The 18,009-nt window shown below is 42.0% G+C and overlaps 1 protein-coding gene and 1 long non-coding RNA gene across 4 annotated transcripts; both read right to left on the minus strand.

The window, feature by feature from the left end:
* Nucleotides 1-497: 497 nt before the first annotated feature.
* Nucleotides 498-7,160, minus strand: LOC123993239. Its single transcript, XR_006831405.1, has 4 exons — nt 6,075-7,160; nt 5,430-5,500; nt 5,134-5,275; nt 498-1,496 (listed from the first exon to the last, which is right to left on the minus strand). It is a non-coding gene; the product is annotated as an uncharacterized LOC123993239 (long non-coding RNA).
* A 6,000-nt stretch (nt 7,161-13,160) lies between these two features.
* On the minus strand, nt 13,161-17,556 carry LOC123993240 (heterogeneous nuclear ribonucleoprotein A/B-like). Of its 3 annotated transcripts, XM_046295156.1 has the most exons (10): nt 17,414-17,556; nt 16,887-17,005; nt 16,738-16,856; nt 15,724-15,892; nt 15,399-15,557; nt 15,179-15,310; nt 14,825-14,930; nt 14,503-14,673; nt 14,323-14,408; nt 13,161-13,876 (listed from the first exon to the last, which is right to left on the minus strand). In XM_046295156.1, the coding sequence occupies exons 2-9, from the start codon at nt 16,977-16,979 to the stop codon at nt 14,338-14,340; spliced, it is 1,020 nt and encodes a 339-aa protein (XP_046151112.1). In that variant the 5' UTR covers nt 16,980-17,005; nt 17,414-17,556; the 3' UTR covers nt 13,161-13,876; nt 14,323-14,337. The 3 variants fall into 3 exon arrangements, with proteins under 3 accessions (XP_046151112.1, XP_046151111.1, XP_046151113.1); XM_046295155.1 differs by having other exon boundaries at nt 16,738-17,005; XM_046295157.1 differs by lacking the exon at nt 14,323-14,408 and having other exon boundaries at nt 16,738-17,005.
* Nucleotides 17,557-18,009: the final 453 nt, after the last annotated feature.

Raw genomic sequence — 18,009 nt, forward strand, 5'->3', positions numbered from 1 at the left:
TACAATATCCCATTTTGATAATTTAAAGAAAATTAAAACCAGAAATACTTTTACATATGTATTCATACCCTTTGCTATGAGACTCGAAATTGAGCTCATGTGCATCCTGTTTCCATGAATAAACCTTGATGTTTCTACCACTTGGAGTCCACCTGTGGTAAATTAAAATGATTGGACATGATTTGGAAATGCACACACACACACACACACACCTGTCTATATGAGGTCCCACAGTTGACAGTGCATGTCAGAGCAAAAACCAAGCCCTGAGGTCAAAGGAGTTGTCTGTAGAGCTCCGAGACAGGATTGTGTCGAGGCACAGATCTGCGGAAGAGATTTCTGCAGCATTGAAGGTCCCCAAGAACACAGTGGCCTCCATCATTTTTAAATGGAAGAAGTTTGGAACCACAAAGACTCTTCCTAGAGCTAGCCTCATGGAGGTGACCAAGAACCCATTAGTCACTCTGAAAGAGCACCATCCCTACGGTGAAGGTGGTGGCAGCATCATGCTGTGGGGATGTTTTTCAGCGGTAGGGATTGGGAAACTAGTCAGGATTGAGGGAAAGATGAATGGTGCAAAGTACAGAGAGATATTTGATGAAGTCCTGAGCGCTCTGGCGCAGGTTCTCAGACTTGGGCGAAGGTTAACCTTTCAACAGGACAACAACCCTAAGCACACAGCCAAGACAACACAGGAGTGGCTTCGGGACAAGTCTCTGAATGTCCTTGAGTGGCCCGGACTTAAACCCATTCAAGCATCCCAGGAAATAGCTGTGCAGCAGTGCTCCCCATCTAACCTGACAGAGCTTGAGAGGATCTGCAGAGAAAAATGGGAGAATCTCCAAATACAGGTGTGCCAAGCTTGTCGCGTCATACCCAATAATTAATTTCTGTATTTTTATACATTTACAAAAATGTATAAAAACCTGCTTTTGCTTTGTTATTATGGGATATTGTGTTTATATTGAGGGATATTTTATTTTTTATTTTAACATTTTTGAATAAGGCTGTAAAGTGACAAAATGTAGAAAAGTCTAGGGGTCTGAATAGTTTTCGAATGCAATCCATTGCAACTAAGTTTTCCCATAGGGGATTTTCCGAAACACTTCAAATAAGGTGTTGTGTAGGCTTACCCTGGCGTGATGTTTTGAAAACTGTAAATCTCTCTAGGACAAAGGTGACCTATCAGTATATTCGCCTGAATACCAAAATTAAATCATAATTCGCTGCTAATGTAGCTATCATAAAGAACTGCACATGCTAAGTTAATCTGCAAAATATTCTTACATTTAAAATGGATCAAGCAACGGCAAAAACAAATCTAAAGCACAAGTTTCTGCACATCTGCATACAATAATTGTTTTATAATTCACCCACAGACTACATGCATAGAAAGACAGGGACACAGAATATATAAAGGCAATGAATGATTAAGAGTGTTATGGGGTACTGGAGATTCTCATGGCCCTCTTCAAGAGTCATGCGATGGGTCAGATCTGCAGTGAAGAGAATCGGTGCATTACAACTTTATACATTTGAGATTTTAAAAGACAACTAGAAAAGGTCATTCCTGAAGAAACTTTGTGGACTCAGCTGGCTAAAAGTATTTCCAAAGTACTAGTTGAAGAATTTTCACCATGGCGGTCAGGGGCATATTTAAGGGCTTTCCAGAGGTTCTGCAACACACCAACCTCCTGATTTATTTTCTGGCTTTTCATGAAACTTACTTAAGCATACAAATAAAATAAATTGATTGGCATAATGTGGGCATGCAGGACATGACAGAACTGTAAACACAGTAGCGGTGCATGGGTAAAATCAATGGGGAAGCCATATTACAACCTATGTGTTGTGATAAATTGTTTGCTCTGTAACCTAGTCGTTCATATGCCTTGACACCGTGATATAGGCCTAAGGCCGAGACAATAAGAAGAAACATTGACAAAATAAATTCAACCACATGTTGTTTCACTACAAAGCCAGAGAGCAACATCCTTCCGGTAAAGTCCACAAAACACATTGCATGTAACAAACAGTTACATGACCTACAGCATGGTCAAGCAACGTAAAAAAAAATAAAAAAAATAAAGTGTCCTACATTTTCAGACTACTAAACTATTGATTTAGAACCATGGAGAGTTACCAAGTCACAAAGAAAACAGGAGCTGCCTCCAGTATTCCAGCACCATTTCAACATCTAAATCACCTATGCTTAGTCTAATACAGTGACTAAAAGAAACCAAAAACAATTTAGTCCAATCAACGTAAGCTAAATATGTGGTTGTCCATGGTTCTGATTTCTGTGTGTATGTACGTATTTGCATGCATGCAAATAGAAAAAATTGATTCAACCTACTTAGAAAAACGCCAATGCCATCCTCCTCTTTCATGTTGCCTAAACGGTCTATGACTCCGTCGTACAGTACACGCTTTTAGTTTTGAATCCAGGGTACCTGGTTAAAATACTTGCTTACTAGCTTAACTTCCTTTCATAGGCAATGATACACCAGGCCAGCTAGTTAACATTAGCATACTACTTCTAGCTACATGTTTAACTTTGTGATGTGAATGGTCTGAAGCCAAATCCAAACTGGCTTCCCTTTACACCTTTTTTGGTGAGCTGGGACCATTCACAGCTGAGCTAACTCTGATTGGCTATTTAATTAAAAAAATTATCAATGGGGGCCAAATGCTTGCTGGCTTCTTTTGCATTCAATGCTACGGGCTGCAACAATGTCATACTCTTTCTGACCAGACAGCATCAGATAGATTTGCTACACATACTGAGACAGAGGGGCACTGTTTCGTTCGCTCGGATGCTTTCTCGCCGGTGAGATACAGTCAGCCTCTTGCGAATTAAAAGGACATTTGTGAAACACAGAGACGAAAGATACATTATTTTGGATGTTTTTTTCCCGGTAGATTTTGGGGGGAAGCCTCCATGATTACACTCAATCTTCCCAAGACATCTGAAACCCTACCTCTTTAAACAGTATCTTAAATAAACCTCACCTCGGACCCCTCCTCCCCCAATATTTGTTTTTTTAAACAACTGAACCAGCACTTGCACTTCACCCCTCCCTCCTCTAGCTCTGACTCAACTGCTAGCTACTTTGATAAACATTTGACTTTTTATGTCTGTGGTTGTCCCACCTAGCTATCTTAGGATGAATGCACTAACTAAGTCACTAGATAAGAGTCTGTTAAATAACTAAAATGTAAATGTAACACAGTAAAATATCTTTAACAGTCAGAATCTACTAAAAGTGGTAGCAATGGTCCTCTGTCCCTTCATATTGAAGTGGAACATTAATTAAATTGGTCATCAATCTGAAACATTCTAAGAAAGGGGATATCAAAATTAAATAGTTAGATAAATGTGTAACGAATCTCTAAATGGTAAAGTTTTGTTTAATCCTAATACATGTTATATTCAAACTTTTTATAAAACACACTGCTCCATAATCCTGAGGACATTGTCCCGTACAGAGGTTCCCCCACATTGAAGACAGCTTGGCATTCTTAAAAATAGAAAGCTAAATGCTACCATTAAAGTATGCGTAAACAGGCAATAAAGAGACAAAAATAGTATATCATATCATTACTGCAACAAACATTGTTAGAAATGGGTGTAATTGGAAAATATCTTCCTCTTCTCTGTAACTGTGCACATGTGTGAGTTTGAGTGAGCAACAGAGAATGAGCAAGAGAGAAATGGGGGAAACTTTACATGACTCACCAATTAGGACGAGAGTTTTGCGAGATAAAATAGGAATTGGTTTACTTTACTAACTTCTATTATTAGAAGCAGTGCTATTTCAATTGGATTTCCTTACACTACACTTCTAATTTACATTACATTTACATTTAAGTCATTTAGCAGACGCTCTTATCCAGAGCGACTTACAAATTGGATCCTGGGGTTGGATTTTCTTAGGAGCACAGGCTGCCAGTTAGACCTAAATGGGGGCACACTGAGCTTCCAGGGAGGGCCGGAAGTCACCATGACCCCCCCCCAATGTCACATTCACTCAACCCAAGAAACCCTTCACTCCAATAGTTAAAGCAGCAGAGACTCATGGCTGCCCCCTTCCTCCACATCTGTCTGTGACATTTCCCCAGCCTCCCTGTCACCTACGGCTGTGTGTTACATTCCCCCAGCTACCTCCACGACACATCCCTCCGTGAGCCCGGGCCGTGCCCCCCCAACCCAGCTACCCAGATGGGAAAGGACAGGACACTGTCTGCAGTGAGGGAGATATGGGGAATGAACTGTGTTGGTCTTGACCCCGAGCCTCAGGAACGGTTATGGCAGTTGCTGTTTGAATTCAGAGACAGCTTTGCGCTGAGTGAGGAAGAGGAGGGTCAGACTCATCTGGTGCAGCATGAGATCGACACAGGTGATGCTCGACCCATCAAGATGCATCCTGCCGTATCCTGCTGGCACGCCAGGAGGCGGCAGACAAGGCAGTGTTGGAGATACAGCGGACAGACTTCACCGAGCCCTCAGATAGCCTCTGGGTGGCACAAGTCATCATGGCTCCTAAGAAGGGGGGCGAGCTGAGGTTCTGTGTGGACTACAGGCGGCTGAATGAGGTAACCAGGAAGGACTCGTATCCCATACCACGTATCGAAGTGTCGCTGGACCTGGTTTGGGGAGTCCTCCTGGTTCTCCTCACTAGACCTCCGCAGTGGCTACTGGCAGGTGCCACTCCCCAGAGGCCAGAGCCAAAACTGCATTCTCCACTAACCAAGGACACTGGCAGTTCAAGGTCCTGTGCTTCGGCCTGTGCAGCGCTCCAGATACTTTTGAGCGTTTGATGGTAATGCACCCATACGATAACCATTTTTGGTTTGAGGTAGAACTATTTTGAGTTCCATGTAGAACCCTCTGTAGAAAGGGTTTTAAATGGAACCTAGAACCAAAAAATATTATTCAAAGGGTTTTCCTATGGGAACAGCCGATGAACCATTTTAGGTTCTAGATACCACTTTTTTTTAAAGCGTGTATGATCAGGCAATCATGGGAAGCTGAATAGCATGTCTCTTGGGGAATCCAGTCTGTGAGACGTGATGCATATGGGGAAAAAAGTATCAAACAGAAGAGAAAATAACATTTTGGCATCAACTTACTGTCAATGACTATAGATTTAAGGAAGGGTGCTTCTGCTCTCTCCTTTCACTGGGATGTGCCAAAATAGGTCACTGGTAACTGAGTGGGTGCCGAAGCACTGCTGTAGAGGCCATGCATCAGGTCATTGACATGTTTCAGGAACTGTAAAGACAGATGAATCATGAGTCACCATTACCTAAGATCTTCACTAAGTTAGCCTAGCAAGTACATTGATTATGTTGCCCCTCAGCAACCTGGCAGTGAGGCAGACGGATGAAGAGATATAGATAGACAGAAAGCAAAACAGGCTATTTACATTTCTTAGTCAACAGGCTAGATAAATTATGTACTCCTCCCTTTGTTTCCTCCATCCAAGCTAGAAGATTCCTGCAAAAAAAAGGAGAAAGAATTGAAAAGGGCAGTTGAGAGGTGTAATGTTAGAATTTTGAGGGGGAGCAGGGATAGGCAAAATGTATCCTATTGTCAAATACAAAAGATCTCTGATTAATCAAGAAAAATCTTCACATCCAGTGTGGGGAGGTACACATTTCAAGAATTTTACAGTAGGCTACCTTACTGTCTCACACACAATCAATGTATGTGTGTATTCATGTACAATCTCTCTCACACACACAGCTAGCATGACAATGTTGATATATTTTTTATAGATTATCATCACAATCATCTCTCTCTCTCTCCCTTTCACACTGAACACACATAGCTAGCATGACTACGTTGACATGAATGTTTTCTAAAATTATTGTGATCATCTCCTCTCTCACACACCTGTAGAGAATATATACACACACACACACACCCCTTTACAATCATTAACTCAGATATTCAAATGGTATCTAGCTAGCTTCAACAGGAAGAAATTCAAATGTACCATGTCCATAGTGGATTAGCCAGAGAGCTAGCATTAGCCAGCTGAATTAGTTAGTTAGCTAGCTAATCTTACCTTGACTTTAGTCTCCCCAACAAACTGCCGCTTTACTTACAAAAGTAAAACAAGAATTCAGGTGAACAGGGACTACCACTTTTAGAAGTTGTGTACATTTTGAAAAACTTGCTGTTGACCAATGTGCTCGAGCAAGCAGGCTGCATGCAGAGATCTTTTATTTATTTATAGCTAGAACTAATATGGTTACCTCCATATTTAGCTACAGAAATGAAAATTAAATGACTGCACGGATTCTGTTAATTGGTTAAAAGCTAAGGGAAAATATAATAGTAATATTTTCAGGGTCAAATTCAGGTGCAATACATTTTGACAAATTACGTATGGAAATAAATGCGATAAAAATAGGGTTTTGAAAACCCTAGTGGATTGAAGCATGAAATAAATGAAATATTGAAATAAGACATGCTTGTGTTATTTCTTAAATAAATAGTTAGTCATAAAACTTCCAAACAGAATTCAGTGGAACAGAAGAAAATGTGCAGCACAATAAACAGTGCAATTAGCTAACACAGATGAAAAATGACCATTAGAAGCCAACACATACAGCAAGCTACCAGATATAATTAATTAAACAACCATTATTTCATGGTACTGCCATTTTACTGCATTTTAGTATGGCTATCATGTATGTTTATTGCCTAGAACAAATATTATGGAAGTGAATATACACTTTTCAATTTGGTGGACTGTAACTACGAAAAACACTGCCATAGCCTGTATTAAAACCAAAAGCATTTATAGCATCAGAGATTCTCTAAAATTAGGAATCATCCCTGATAGCTATAGGATCGCAGAGACCATCACCAATTTGAACTTTTAATGACCAAGCAAATTCCATGACTTTGGGGTGAAATAAAATCACTTTCCCCCCTTTGGTGTTTCAACACCTGCCGAATAAAATCCTCAAATGGCCTTTCTCCTGAAAAAGTTAATCGGTCCGGATAAATTTAAGTGGACTTGGCCCGGGTACCATTACCCGGAGCCGAGAGTAATATGATTCTGCCAGCCTGCATGTACAGTTGAAGTTGGAAGTTTACATACACTTAGGTTGGATTCATTAAAACTCATTTTTCAACCACTCCACAAATTTCTTGTTAACAAACTATAGTTTTGGCAAGTCGGTTAGGACATCTACTTTGTGCATGACACAAGTCATTTTTCCAACAATTGTTTACAGACAGATTATTTCACTCACAATTCCAGTGGGTCAGAAGTGTACATACACTAAATTGATTGTGCCTTTAAAACAGCTTCCAGAAAATGGTGTCATGGCTTTAGAAGCTTCTGATAGGCTAATTGACATAATTTGAGTCAATTGGAGGTGTACCTGTGGATGTATTTCAAGGCCTACCTTCAAACTCAGTGCCTCTTTGCTTGACATCATGGGAAAATCAGCCCAGACCTAAGATGTTTTTTTTGTAGACCTCCACAAGTCTAGTTCATCCTTGGGAGCAATTTCCAAACGCCTGAAGGTACCATGTTCGTCTGTACAAACAATAGTACGCAAGTGTAAACACCATGGGACCACGCAGCAGTCATACTGCTCAGGAAGGAAATGCGTTCTGTCTCCTATAGATGAACGTACTTTGGTGTGAAAAGTGCAAATCAATCACAGAGTAGCAGCAAAGGATTGGTGAAGATTCTGGAGGAAACGGGTACAAAAGCATCTATCTCCACAGTAAAATGAGTCCTACATCAACATAACCTGAAAGGCCGCTCAGCAAAGAAGAAGCCACTGCTCTAAAACCGCCATAAAAAAGACAGACTGGTTTGCAACTGCACATGGGGACAAAGATCGTACCTTTTGGAGAAATGTCCTCTGGTCTGATGAAACAGGAAGGCTTGCAAGCCGAAGAAAACCATCCCAACCATGAAGCACGGGGGTGGCAGCATGTTGTGGGGGTGCTTTGCTGCAGGAGGGCCTGGTGCACTTCAAAATAGATGGCATAATGTGGGAGGAAATTGTGTGGATATATTGAAGCAACATCTCAAGACATCAGTCAGGAAGTTAAAGCTTGGTCACAAATGGGTCTTCCAAATGGACAATGACCCCATGCATACTTCCAAAGTTGTGGCAAAATGGCTTATGGACAACAAAGTTGTGGCAAAATGACTTATGGACAACAAAGTCAAGGTATTGGAGTGGCCATCAAAGCCCTGACCACAATCCTATAGAAAATTTGTGGGCAGAACTGAAAAAGCGTGTGCGAGCAAGGAGGCCTACAAACAAATCAGGAGGAATGGGCCAAAATTAACCCAACTTATTGTGGGAAGCTTGTGTAAGGGTTTGATCCAAGTTTTTTTTAAATAAAGGCAATGCTACCAAATACTAATTGAGTGTATGTAAACTTTGACCCACTGGGAATGTGATGAAAGAAATAAAAGCTGAAATTCTCACTACTATTATTCTGACATTTCACATTCTTAAAATAAAGTGGTGATCCTAACTGCCCTAAAACAGGGAACTTTTACTCGGATTAAAATGTCAGGAATTGTGAAACTGAGTTTAAATGTATTTGGCTAAGGTGTATGTAAACTTCCGACTTCAACTGTAGGTAGGGGTAAAGTGACAATGCAAAAATAAACAGCGAGTAGCAGTAGTGTACAAAAAAAAAGTCTGTAGCCATTTGCTTAATTGTTCCGCAGTTTTATGGCTTGGGGGTAGAAGTTGTTAACCCTCTTAAGGATCCACCCTTTTCAATTTCTGCCTAAAATAACATATCCAAATCTAACTGCCTGTAGCTTAGGGATTGAAGCAAGGATATGCATATTCTTGATACTATTTGAAAGGAAACACTTTGAAGTTTGTGGAAATGTGAAATGAATGTAGGAGAATATAACACTTTAGATCTGGTAAAAGAAAATACCATCTTTGAAATTCAAGAGAAATGCCATAATGTATTATTCCAGCCCAGGTGCAATTTAGATTTTGGCCATTAGGTGGCAGTGTATGTGCAAAGTTTTAGATTGTCCAAATGTGCCTAATTGGTTTATTAATAACTTTAGGTTTATAACTGTGCACTCTCCTCAAACAATAGCATGGTATTCATTCACTGTAATATAGCTACTGTAAATTGGACAGTGCAGTTAGATTAACAAGAATTTAAGATTTCTGCCAAGATCAGATATGTCTATGTCCTGGGAAATGTTACTTACAACCTCATGCTAAGACGTGGCTCTCGGGTACCGATTGCCATGCGGTAGCAGAAAGAACAGGCTATGACTTGGGTGGCTGGAGTTTGACAATTTTATGGACCTTCCTTTATACTAGGCGGTGTCAGTGGTCCTGGATGACAGGAAGCTTGGCCCGTGATGTACTGGGCCATACGCACTACCCTCTGTAGCATCTTCCAGTCGGATGCTGAGCAGTTGCCATACCAGGCGGTGATACAACCGGTCAGGATGCTCTCGATGGTGCAGCTGTGCCTTCTTCATGACTTGTGTTGGTGTGTTTGGACCATGATAGTTTGCTGGTGATGTGGACACCAAGGAACTTGAAGCTCACGACCCACGTCAATGTGAATGGGGGTATGTTCGGTCCTCCTTTTTCTGTAGTCCACAGAAATGAGCATGAACAGCATTCTCACATAGGCGTTTCTTTTGTCCCAGTGGAAAAGGGCAGTTTGGAGTGAAAGAGATTTTGTCTTCTGTGGATCTGTAGGGGCAGTATGCGAATTGGAGTGGATCTAGGGTTTCCGGGATGATGGTGTGGATGTGAGCCATGACCAGCCTTTCAAAGCACTTCATGGGTACAGACGTGAATTCTACGGGGCAGTAGTCATTTAGGAAGGTTATCTTGGCGTTCTTGGGCACAGAGACGATGGTGGTCTGCTTGAAAATATATTACATACTTGGTCAGGGAGATTTAAAATGTCAGTGAAGACACTTGCCAGTTGGTCCGCGCACGCTCTGGTTACCTGTTCTGGTAATACGTCTGGCCCCATGGACTTGTCAATGTTGACCTGTAAAGATCTTACATCAGCTATGGAGTGTGGTCACAGTCGTCTGGAACTGCTGGGGTTCTCATGCACGCTTCAGTGTTGCTTGCCTCAAAACGAGCATAAAATTAATTAGCCCATCTGGTAGGCTCACGTCACTGTGCAGCTCGTGCATGGCTTGATAAATATGTTGTATTCAAATAATATTTTGAGAGAGCAAAGGACACAGTTCAAAGCCCTTTGAACATTAGTAATACAACATAATCAACATGATAGTACCTCCTAGTGGTAAGTGTATGTAATGAAACTTTGACAACGTTGGATTGTTGTTGCACCTACGCACCTAGAGTGGGTCACTGTCATCCCAGCATCACACAAGCAGCCACAACGCAGATGGAGCTTCTGAATGACAATATCATTCAGTGTGCCGCCGACCTCACTGCCACTCTGCCCGACAAGCTGTTTTCTATTTTGTCAACTCAGGGTAAGACACCATGTCCTACAACCTATGACTTCCTCCTGAAGCACAGCCCCAATGGCATTCGCTTAAGATAAGAATAATGTAATGTCTCCAACAGTTCAGAGGCCAATGATATAGCACTACACTTGCCCACCAGTACCCCAAACATGAAGACATTGCGCTTGACCAGTAAGGTTTCTCACATCACACAAAAACTACTGTTCCGCTTCCTTTTCACATGCATGTCTCAGTAGATTTTTTCTCTAAATATATATTTTTTGTCGAGTTGTCACCCAGTGCTGGAGGCCAAAACTCTTGCCCAAGGGGTACTCAACTAAAGTAGCAGAGTAGGTACTGCCTCTGAGCATACAATATTAGTGCACTATTATACTGTACCATTTTCTTATCGGTGAAGAAAAGGATAAAGAGCCAGAACCTCATTTGAGTGAAGATTGAGGCCATTGTGATCGTAAAAGCTATTGCTTTTATCGTTGACATGCGACAGTGAGTGTTGGTATTTCTCTGATATGGGCCCTCTGCAGGGGGAGTGTTTGTGGCAGACGAGGTGCAAACAGGTTTTGGGCGTGTGGGGAGCCATTTCTGGGTCTTCCAGCTGCAGGGTGATGTTTTCAGATGAGTAGTCAGACTGGTCATTCACTGCTGCGAGGCCTTGTGAAGCAACAACTATACAATCATATCAAAGTGTGTCAGTGTTTGCTGCAGTCACAATTCGGTGAAGAGTTAACACTATTCTTATTTTGGTATAAATCTTTGCATTATTTTTTAAAAGAGAACCTTTAAGCAGAAATATCATTTGGTCTCGTGTCCCTTTCCAGACTGAAAGAGGAGTATATCTGTGTCAGTACAGACGGCCCCTGGGAGAACATTATCAAGTTTAAACCTCCCATGTGCTTCAGTATGGAAGACACAGACTTGGTGGCAGACAGGATACACCACATTCTCACAGGTGACTGGAACACTTACCCTATAGCCCTGACTTAGTACAATACATTTACAGTTGTATAGTATACGTTTATTATACTTGAGACAGGATACCCAGTCTCAACAAAACATTTAAACCCAAGTCGACTTGGCCTCCAGAAATGCCGTGTTTGCAGAACTTAAATTTCAGAGAGCTTACACTGACCTGATTCCTTATATCTGCTGACACAGAAGTGTTGGGGGACCATTTCTGAACCAGGCCAATGGCACTTACACAACAGTCTTGAAGGATCCATACTACACACCACCTAAGCAGGTGTGTAGGGACCTGTTGACAATTCTACTTTTCCTTTTCAGACATGGAGCGCAGTCATCAAAAACTGGACAGTGGAGATTTCTAAGGTTTGTACAAACCTGTAGAAAGATTTAATTGCATCAGACAGTAAGAATTGGTCACAATCAGGAGTCAGAGGTAGTGTGATGTACTCCTCCAGGAAATTTCACTAACCGTTAAAAGTGCATTTCTCAGACATTGGATTTCATAGGGCAGAGCACCGGGGCCCGTATCTACAAATCATCTCAAAGTAGAAGTGCTCATCTTGGATCTGTCCATAGAAATGGTATTTATGATCTAAAAAGGCTAAACTTATCCTATATCAGCATTCCTACTTTGAGGTTCTTTGTGGATATGGTCCCAGAACTTGGGTATTTTGCTTTTCATACAAACTGCAGTCCTCATGGTGAAAAATAAAAGGGAAGGAACGCAGACTTATTCAACACAGCCAATCTCAAGGATCCATACCACAATTAAGGATAAAAAGCCAAATTGTTAAGACATTAAGACTACACTACTAGATCTACCAACACAAGAATGTTTTGTGACAGTTCATGAAGTGGAATTAGTGACTGCTTTTGATTCTGCATGAGGGATAAGAGAAACGGTGACATATGCAACGGAAAGGCAATACATTTCTACTATAAAACACAAAAGTCGTGATCCTCACATTTATACTTCCCTGTGGAAATAGATAATCACATAGCAACTACTGGATCAAGAAGTAGTCACAAAGGTCTACTGATACAGTAGAAAAGTGTATGTTAAGCTGCATTTACACAGGCAGTTCAATTCTGATATCTTATTCCCCACTAAATTGGTGTTCACCCATCAGATCAGCTCTGTGAAACAATCTGGGACTGGTCTTTTGACCAATTAATTAGTGGGAAAAATAACAGAATTGGGCTGCCTGTGTAAACAGCCTACTTGATGTGAAATGGACACCGGCCCAGGCAGACTGATGAGGTCACTTCCAGCTGATCTTGATAACTGCAACATTGCATGGCAACAGTGACTTTGTACACATGACTGTGTAGATTACAGACGATGGGGTGGGCGTGCACTTACCAGAGGACTACAGTTATTACCTTGACTTATCCACTTATAAAAACATACCAAATACTGTAGTTTAACGTCAGATCCATAGTGGGGTAAGATCAGCTAGCTCGGAAAAGTAAAATGATGCGGAGGCTACGTAGGACAGCTTTCAACCCATTGACTGAGCCAGTTATCCCTCTGCCAGCAAAGTATCTGCCACCGCATCCCAGAGAGGCATCCATCTGTATGGCACGATTTTAACCTTACCCCAAGACAGGACAAGTAATCCATTTAACAGTACAAAGCAGTTAACAGTAACCAAAACAGCATTAGGGGGAGGGTTTATAAATGATAACAAAAGGATCCACGTGTAATATAAACCAAAAGTTTATTTCTACCAATTTGCCCAAGACACTAGAGGAATGAGTTTCCAGAGAGAAAGGGAAGGCCCTCTACTTACATTAACAGGCTTGCGCTCAGTTGTACTGTATCGTATGTAACACTAGTAAAGCCACTTTTTAAAAAATTACAGAGAAGAGCAAGGGGGACCTCCTTAAAAGCCAAAAAACTAATGCTGGTTGTCCTTGTCTACTAGCCAAATGCAAGCATTCACTAGACAAGCTTACAATGAAATCTTTGATTAGTTTTTAAATCTCTTATTTCACCTCACCCCACATCTGAAGCCATGCAACTCGCGTCAAACACTCAGCACGGGAAAATGTTTTACTAATCCTAGAAATAACAAAAAAAAGGTAATTGTTTTATTTCAAAAGCTTCTGAAAGCTCTGCTCCGGTTTGTTGGCAAATCCAGTAGACATGTAAAATACAACCACACAATACATTAGATTCAAAAAGGTACCAAAAAGTACAGTAAAAATAACACTTCCATCTCTGGAAATGTAAATGGACAAAACCATATAAAATAAAAAATAAAAAGGTGGAAAAGTGACATTTGCTTCCCCAGTTCCTCACTTGATCTGTACATATGGAGCATGAGTCCAAATTTCTGCCAACTCCAAAGGAAAAGCCAAAGCCCATGTTCGCTGTGGCCGGACCATGGGTTTCTTTTTTCTGATTTACTTAAGACCTTAAGAGAGAAACATGGTGCTTACAGTTACTGAGCATAACCAAATGGCATTTTGTATTACACATGGACACCATGATGTTTATGAATGACTTAACAGTTGTGTACTTCTATTAAAAATGAACACTCGGAGTAGGGAGAACGTCAAAGGGGACATGACACCTAGCTGCCATACCTAGCACCCCATCGCAAAGGCCCTAATGCTTATACTGGGTCAACCACCACCTCAACCCTTATTGATCAAGTAGTGTTTGTAGGGATGCATCTTAAAATGGTTGGCACATGGAATGAGACCATTATTAATGAATTGCAGACCCTCCCCACCCACTCCCCCCCGTTAACAAACGTTTGAATGGGATCAGACTAGATGGGAGAAATTTTGGAGTCAAAGGGCACAAATGGTTACAGCTAGATTGTCATATCACCATAGATGATGCAAAAATGCATACCTGCACTACATGTGATCAGTATGGCTTGTAGCTACTCTGGTGGCCTCCACGTCTTGGAGTTTTCCCATAGCCTGCATTGCCCTGGTCTGGAGGACAAGAAAGAAAGGGACTGAGTGTCTTCCGTACGACAAGGACCAACAAAGTTTCTCACATTTGCGTTTTTGGGTAGTTATCGCTTACTGTAGTCGTAGCCACCCCCATAGCCATAGTATCCAGCGGAGTAGTCGTAGTTGCCATAGCCTCCATATCCACCGTAGCCTTGCTGTCCACCGTAGCCGTAGCCCTGGTTCCCATAGCCCTGGTTCCAGTAGTTGTTGTATCCGCCACCTTGGTTCCAATTCTGGCCCTGACCTGAGAAGATTACGTTACAGTGATTAGAAGCACATAGAGCAGAGTTATATAAGCAACCACTTTGATCTTGGGACTGGGGTGAGAGGAGCCTACTTTAGAACCCATTTCGTCAGGTTAAATCCACACAAAGTGTTTTGTGTAGATTACTTACCTCCACGGCCCCTGCCTCTTCCACCACCTCCACCGCCACCACCGCCACGGCCGCCATATTGCTGCTGCTGGTACACCTCTTTGGGCTGTGCTATTTTAATCTCACACTGGAACAGATCAGTAACATGAAGACTTAAGTTTGACATGGGAAAAACCTTTGCCACACCCACTGCATGGATCTTCAATGTGAGGGATAGATGTTACCTGAAGAAACCACAGAATTTGTTATATACAGAAATCTAAAGCTTAATTTGAAAGGAGGAGGAAATCACAACTCTGCAATCATATGTACAAAAAGAGACCGTGCACACACACACACAACCCTGCAATGCATTGACTGCATTACAATTGTTACCTTGCTTCCACTGACGTTATGGAATTTCTTTTCTAGCACTTTTTTGACAGGAGTTTCATCCTTATACGTGATGAACACGAACCCCCTTCTCTTTTCAGTCTTTGGGTCCTGTGGAAGCTCGATTGTCTCGATCTGCAGATCAAAGGTAAATAATTACTGTTAAAACACCACCTTACCACTAAGTCAGTGTTACCCCCAGAGATAGATGTTGATACTGTACCTCGCCAAAGGTTCCAAAGTACTCCTGGATAACTTCCTTGTCTGTATCTGGGTTGAGGCCACCAACAAAGATTTTCTTTACGGGCTCCTTCTTCATAGCCATGGCCTTCTTGGGGTCGATCTGTCGTCCGTCAAGTCGGTGTTCCTTCTGTTCCAAAACCTAGACAAGGAGGAAGAAAAAGCAGCCAGAGAATGAAGAATAGCAAATAGTTGTAGTACTGCAGGGATGTTGCCAAGTTGTAATATTCCACATGGGAACACCGACATTCAATATGCATTACAGTTCTTAGATAAAAGTAACAATCCCCAAAAACATGTTCTCTTACCTTGTCTACACTGACTGCTTCTTTGAATAGAATAAAGCCAAAGCCTCTTGACCGGCCTGTCTGCTGGTCCATCTTTATGGTGCAGTCCGTCACTTCACCGAATTTAGAGAAATAATCTTTAAGATCTTTCTTACTTGTGTCCCAGCTAAGTCCTCCAACAAACATTTTCCTAGCAAAGAAAAAAGGATAACTGACTAAATATGATGGTTGGGTAACAACCGCTCTAAAAGTGTTGGAGAACAATAGTATAGGGTTCCCCAACTGGCAGCCAGTGGGACGAATCTGGCCTGTGGTTGGTTTTATTTGTCCCCCAAATGCTGAGAGAAAATGTTCATATCTTTTTTTGTTGAGTGGGTGAATTTTCCATTGTTAGACATACGACTAACACAAGGAGACCAGCTTCAAGTGATTGATGTAAGACATCTGTTCCCAAATATTCCCAAACATAATCGTATAGAAATATAATCAAGGTTTGAAATGATGTTTTAGTCAACACACATATATTGTAATGAAACAGCAGCCCGAGGTCCGGCGCGCTATCGACTGTGCCGCAAAAGCATGCTCGTGCGGCAGAGTCGATTTCCGCGCTTAAAAACCCAGGGTCGTTACAATATATTTAATTGTTTTGACCTTTTTGCAGTCCATAAATGTGTAATTACGTTCTGGCCCACTTGCCAACCGCTCCGAAAAACAAAAATTGTCCCCGCGGCTGAATCTAGTACTCCACAAATCAGTGGCCATTATTGTTGAAGATCGGCTGGTCCTACTACTGTATGGCCAAAACGACATCAAACCCCAAATATCTGACCAGAAAGTCGGGTGTGTGCCCTAAACAGAATAAACAACCTAGCCCTGCAAAAAGATACTCCCTCTCCAGCGATTGTGTTACATTTAATCGCTGCTGGAAGTGCCCCCCCCCTCGCTCCCCACATGGCGCCAACAAAGCCAGACCGAACAAAGGAGCGATACAATACATTAACACTCTGCCGAGATCGAAAACATTTCTGTACTCACCCTGCATCCTCCTCGCCTTTGCTGGCGTTGATCTGTCCACCTTCGCCTTCAGTGGCACCATTTTGCGAATCTTCTCCCTCTACTGCCGCCTCGTCTTCTATGCAGGCTTCGGTCTCTTCCTCGCCTTTATTCAGGGTTTCGGTCTCTTCCGTTTCATCGGCTGTCTTTGCGCCGTTAAAATCATCCTCGCCTTCGTGGCCGTTTTCTGATGTTTCCATAAACTGTTGCTCGGTGTCAGACATTTTGTAATTGTTAGGTTCCCCTTTTCCTGCACAAAATGAAACATTGTTACCAAAGGACCTGCACAGTTATGTAACCCACACGCCGTACATGCTTCGCCATTTATGCTATGCCAGTGAATTTACACTCCCCACCATTTTGGCTGGCAACATTGTTTTTTGTAAATGTATGGGAGACAATGTTCCCGGAATGACAGCGAGACATGGCAATCGACTCATCGAATGAGGGTATAACAAAAGATTTTTTTTGCACGGACTGAATGTAACAACCAAATATCGTCAATGTAACTGTATCACGCGGATAAACCGTTAGCATGAACCACACCACTCCGTTACGTAATGCGAAGGCCATGCGAGCTGTTTTACTACTCAAATATTACAGCCACATTTATACCTGACACCGAAATAACGAAAATAGTTATTCTTATGGTACTTACACAAATACAAAATAAGATGAATAGATGGAAAATAATCCCCTAAAGCCTCTTAGTGATCACACAATCAGAAAATACTCTCCAAGATGGATTCTCCCATACAACGCCAACTCGTGGTTGGTTTTATAGTACCCGTTAAACAAAAAACGACCTTTCATTTAGGGGCCTCTGATTTGATCCCTAAAGCTGTCTATCATGGCCATGGCCAATTATGTACCCCGATTCAGTGTACACGCCCACTACACGTAAGAACTTGCAGTACATTTTATTATTTTAGGTACATTCTTGAAGAAACCAGTCTGCAAACTACAAAACAATCAAACAAAATGAGGGGAGGAGGGAGGGGGAGCTGTGGCCAAGAGACCAGAGGTGGCAGAACGGAGTGCTCGGGTTGGGGTGTTGGGTTTGAGCATAGCCTGAAAGTAGGGAGGGGCAGTTCCTCTCGCTGCTCCATAGGCAAGTACCATGGTCTTGTAGTGGATGCAAGCTTGGACTGGAAGCCAGTGGAGTCAGGGCCAGAATAATGCAGGGGCTTACTGTGGCTGAAGCCCCTTGGCCCATGCCGTGGGGGGCCTAAAAGCCAGGAAAAACAAATAAGT

Source organism: Oncorhynchus gorbuscha, linkage group LG13 (assembly GCF_021184085.1).
Source record: "Oncorhynchus gorbuscha isolate QuinsamMale2020 ecotype Even-year linkage group LG13, OgorEven_v1.0, whole genome shotgun sequence".
Lineage (NCBI taxonomy): Eukaryota > Metazoa > Chordata > Actinopteri > Salmoniformes > Salmonidae > Oncorhynchus > Oncorhynchus gorbuscha.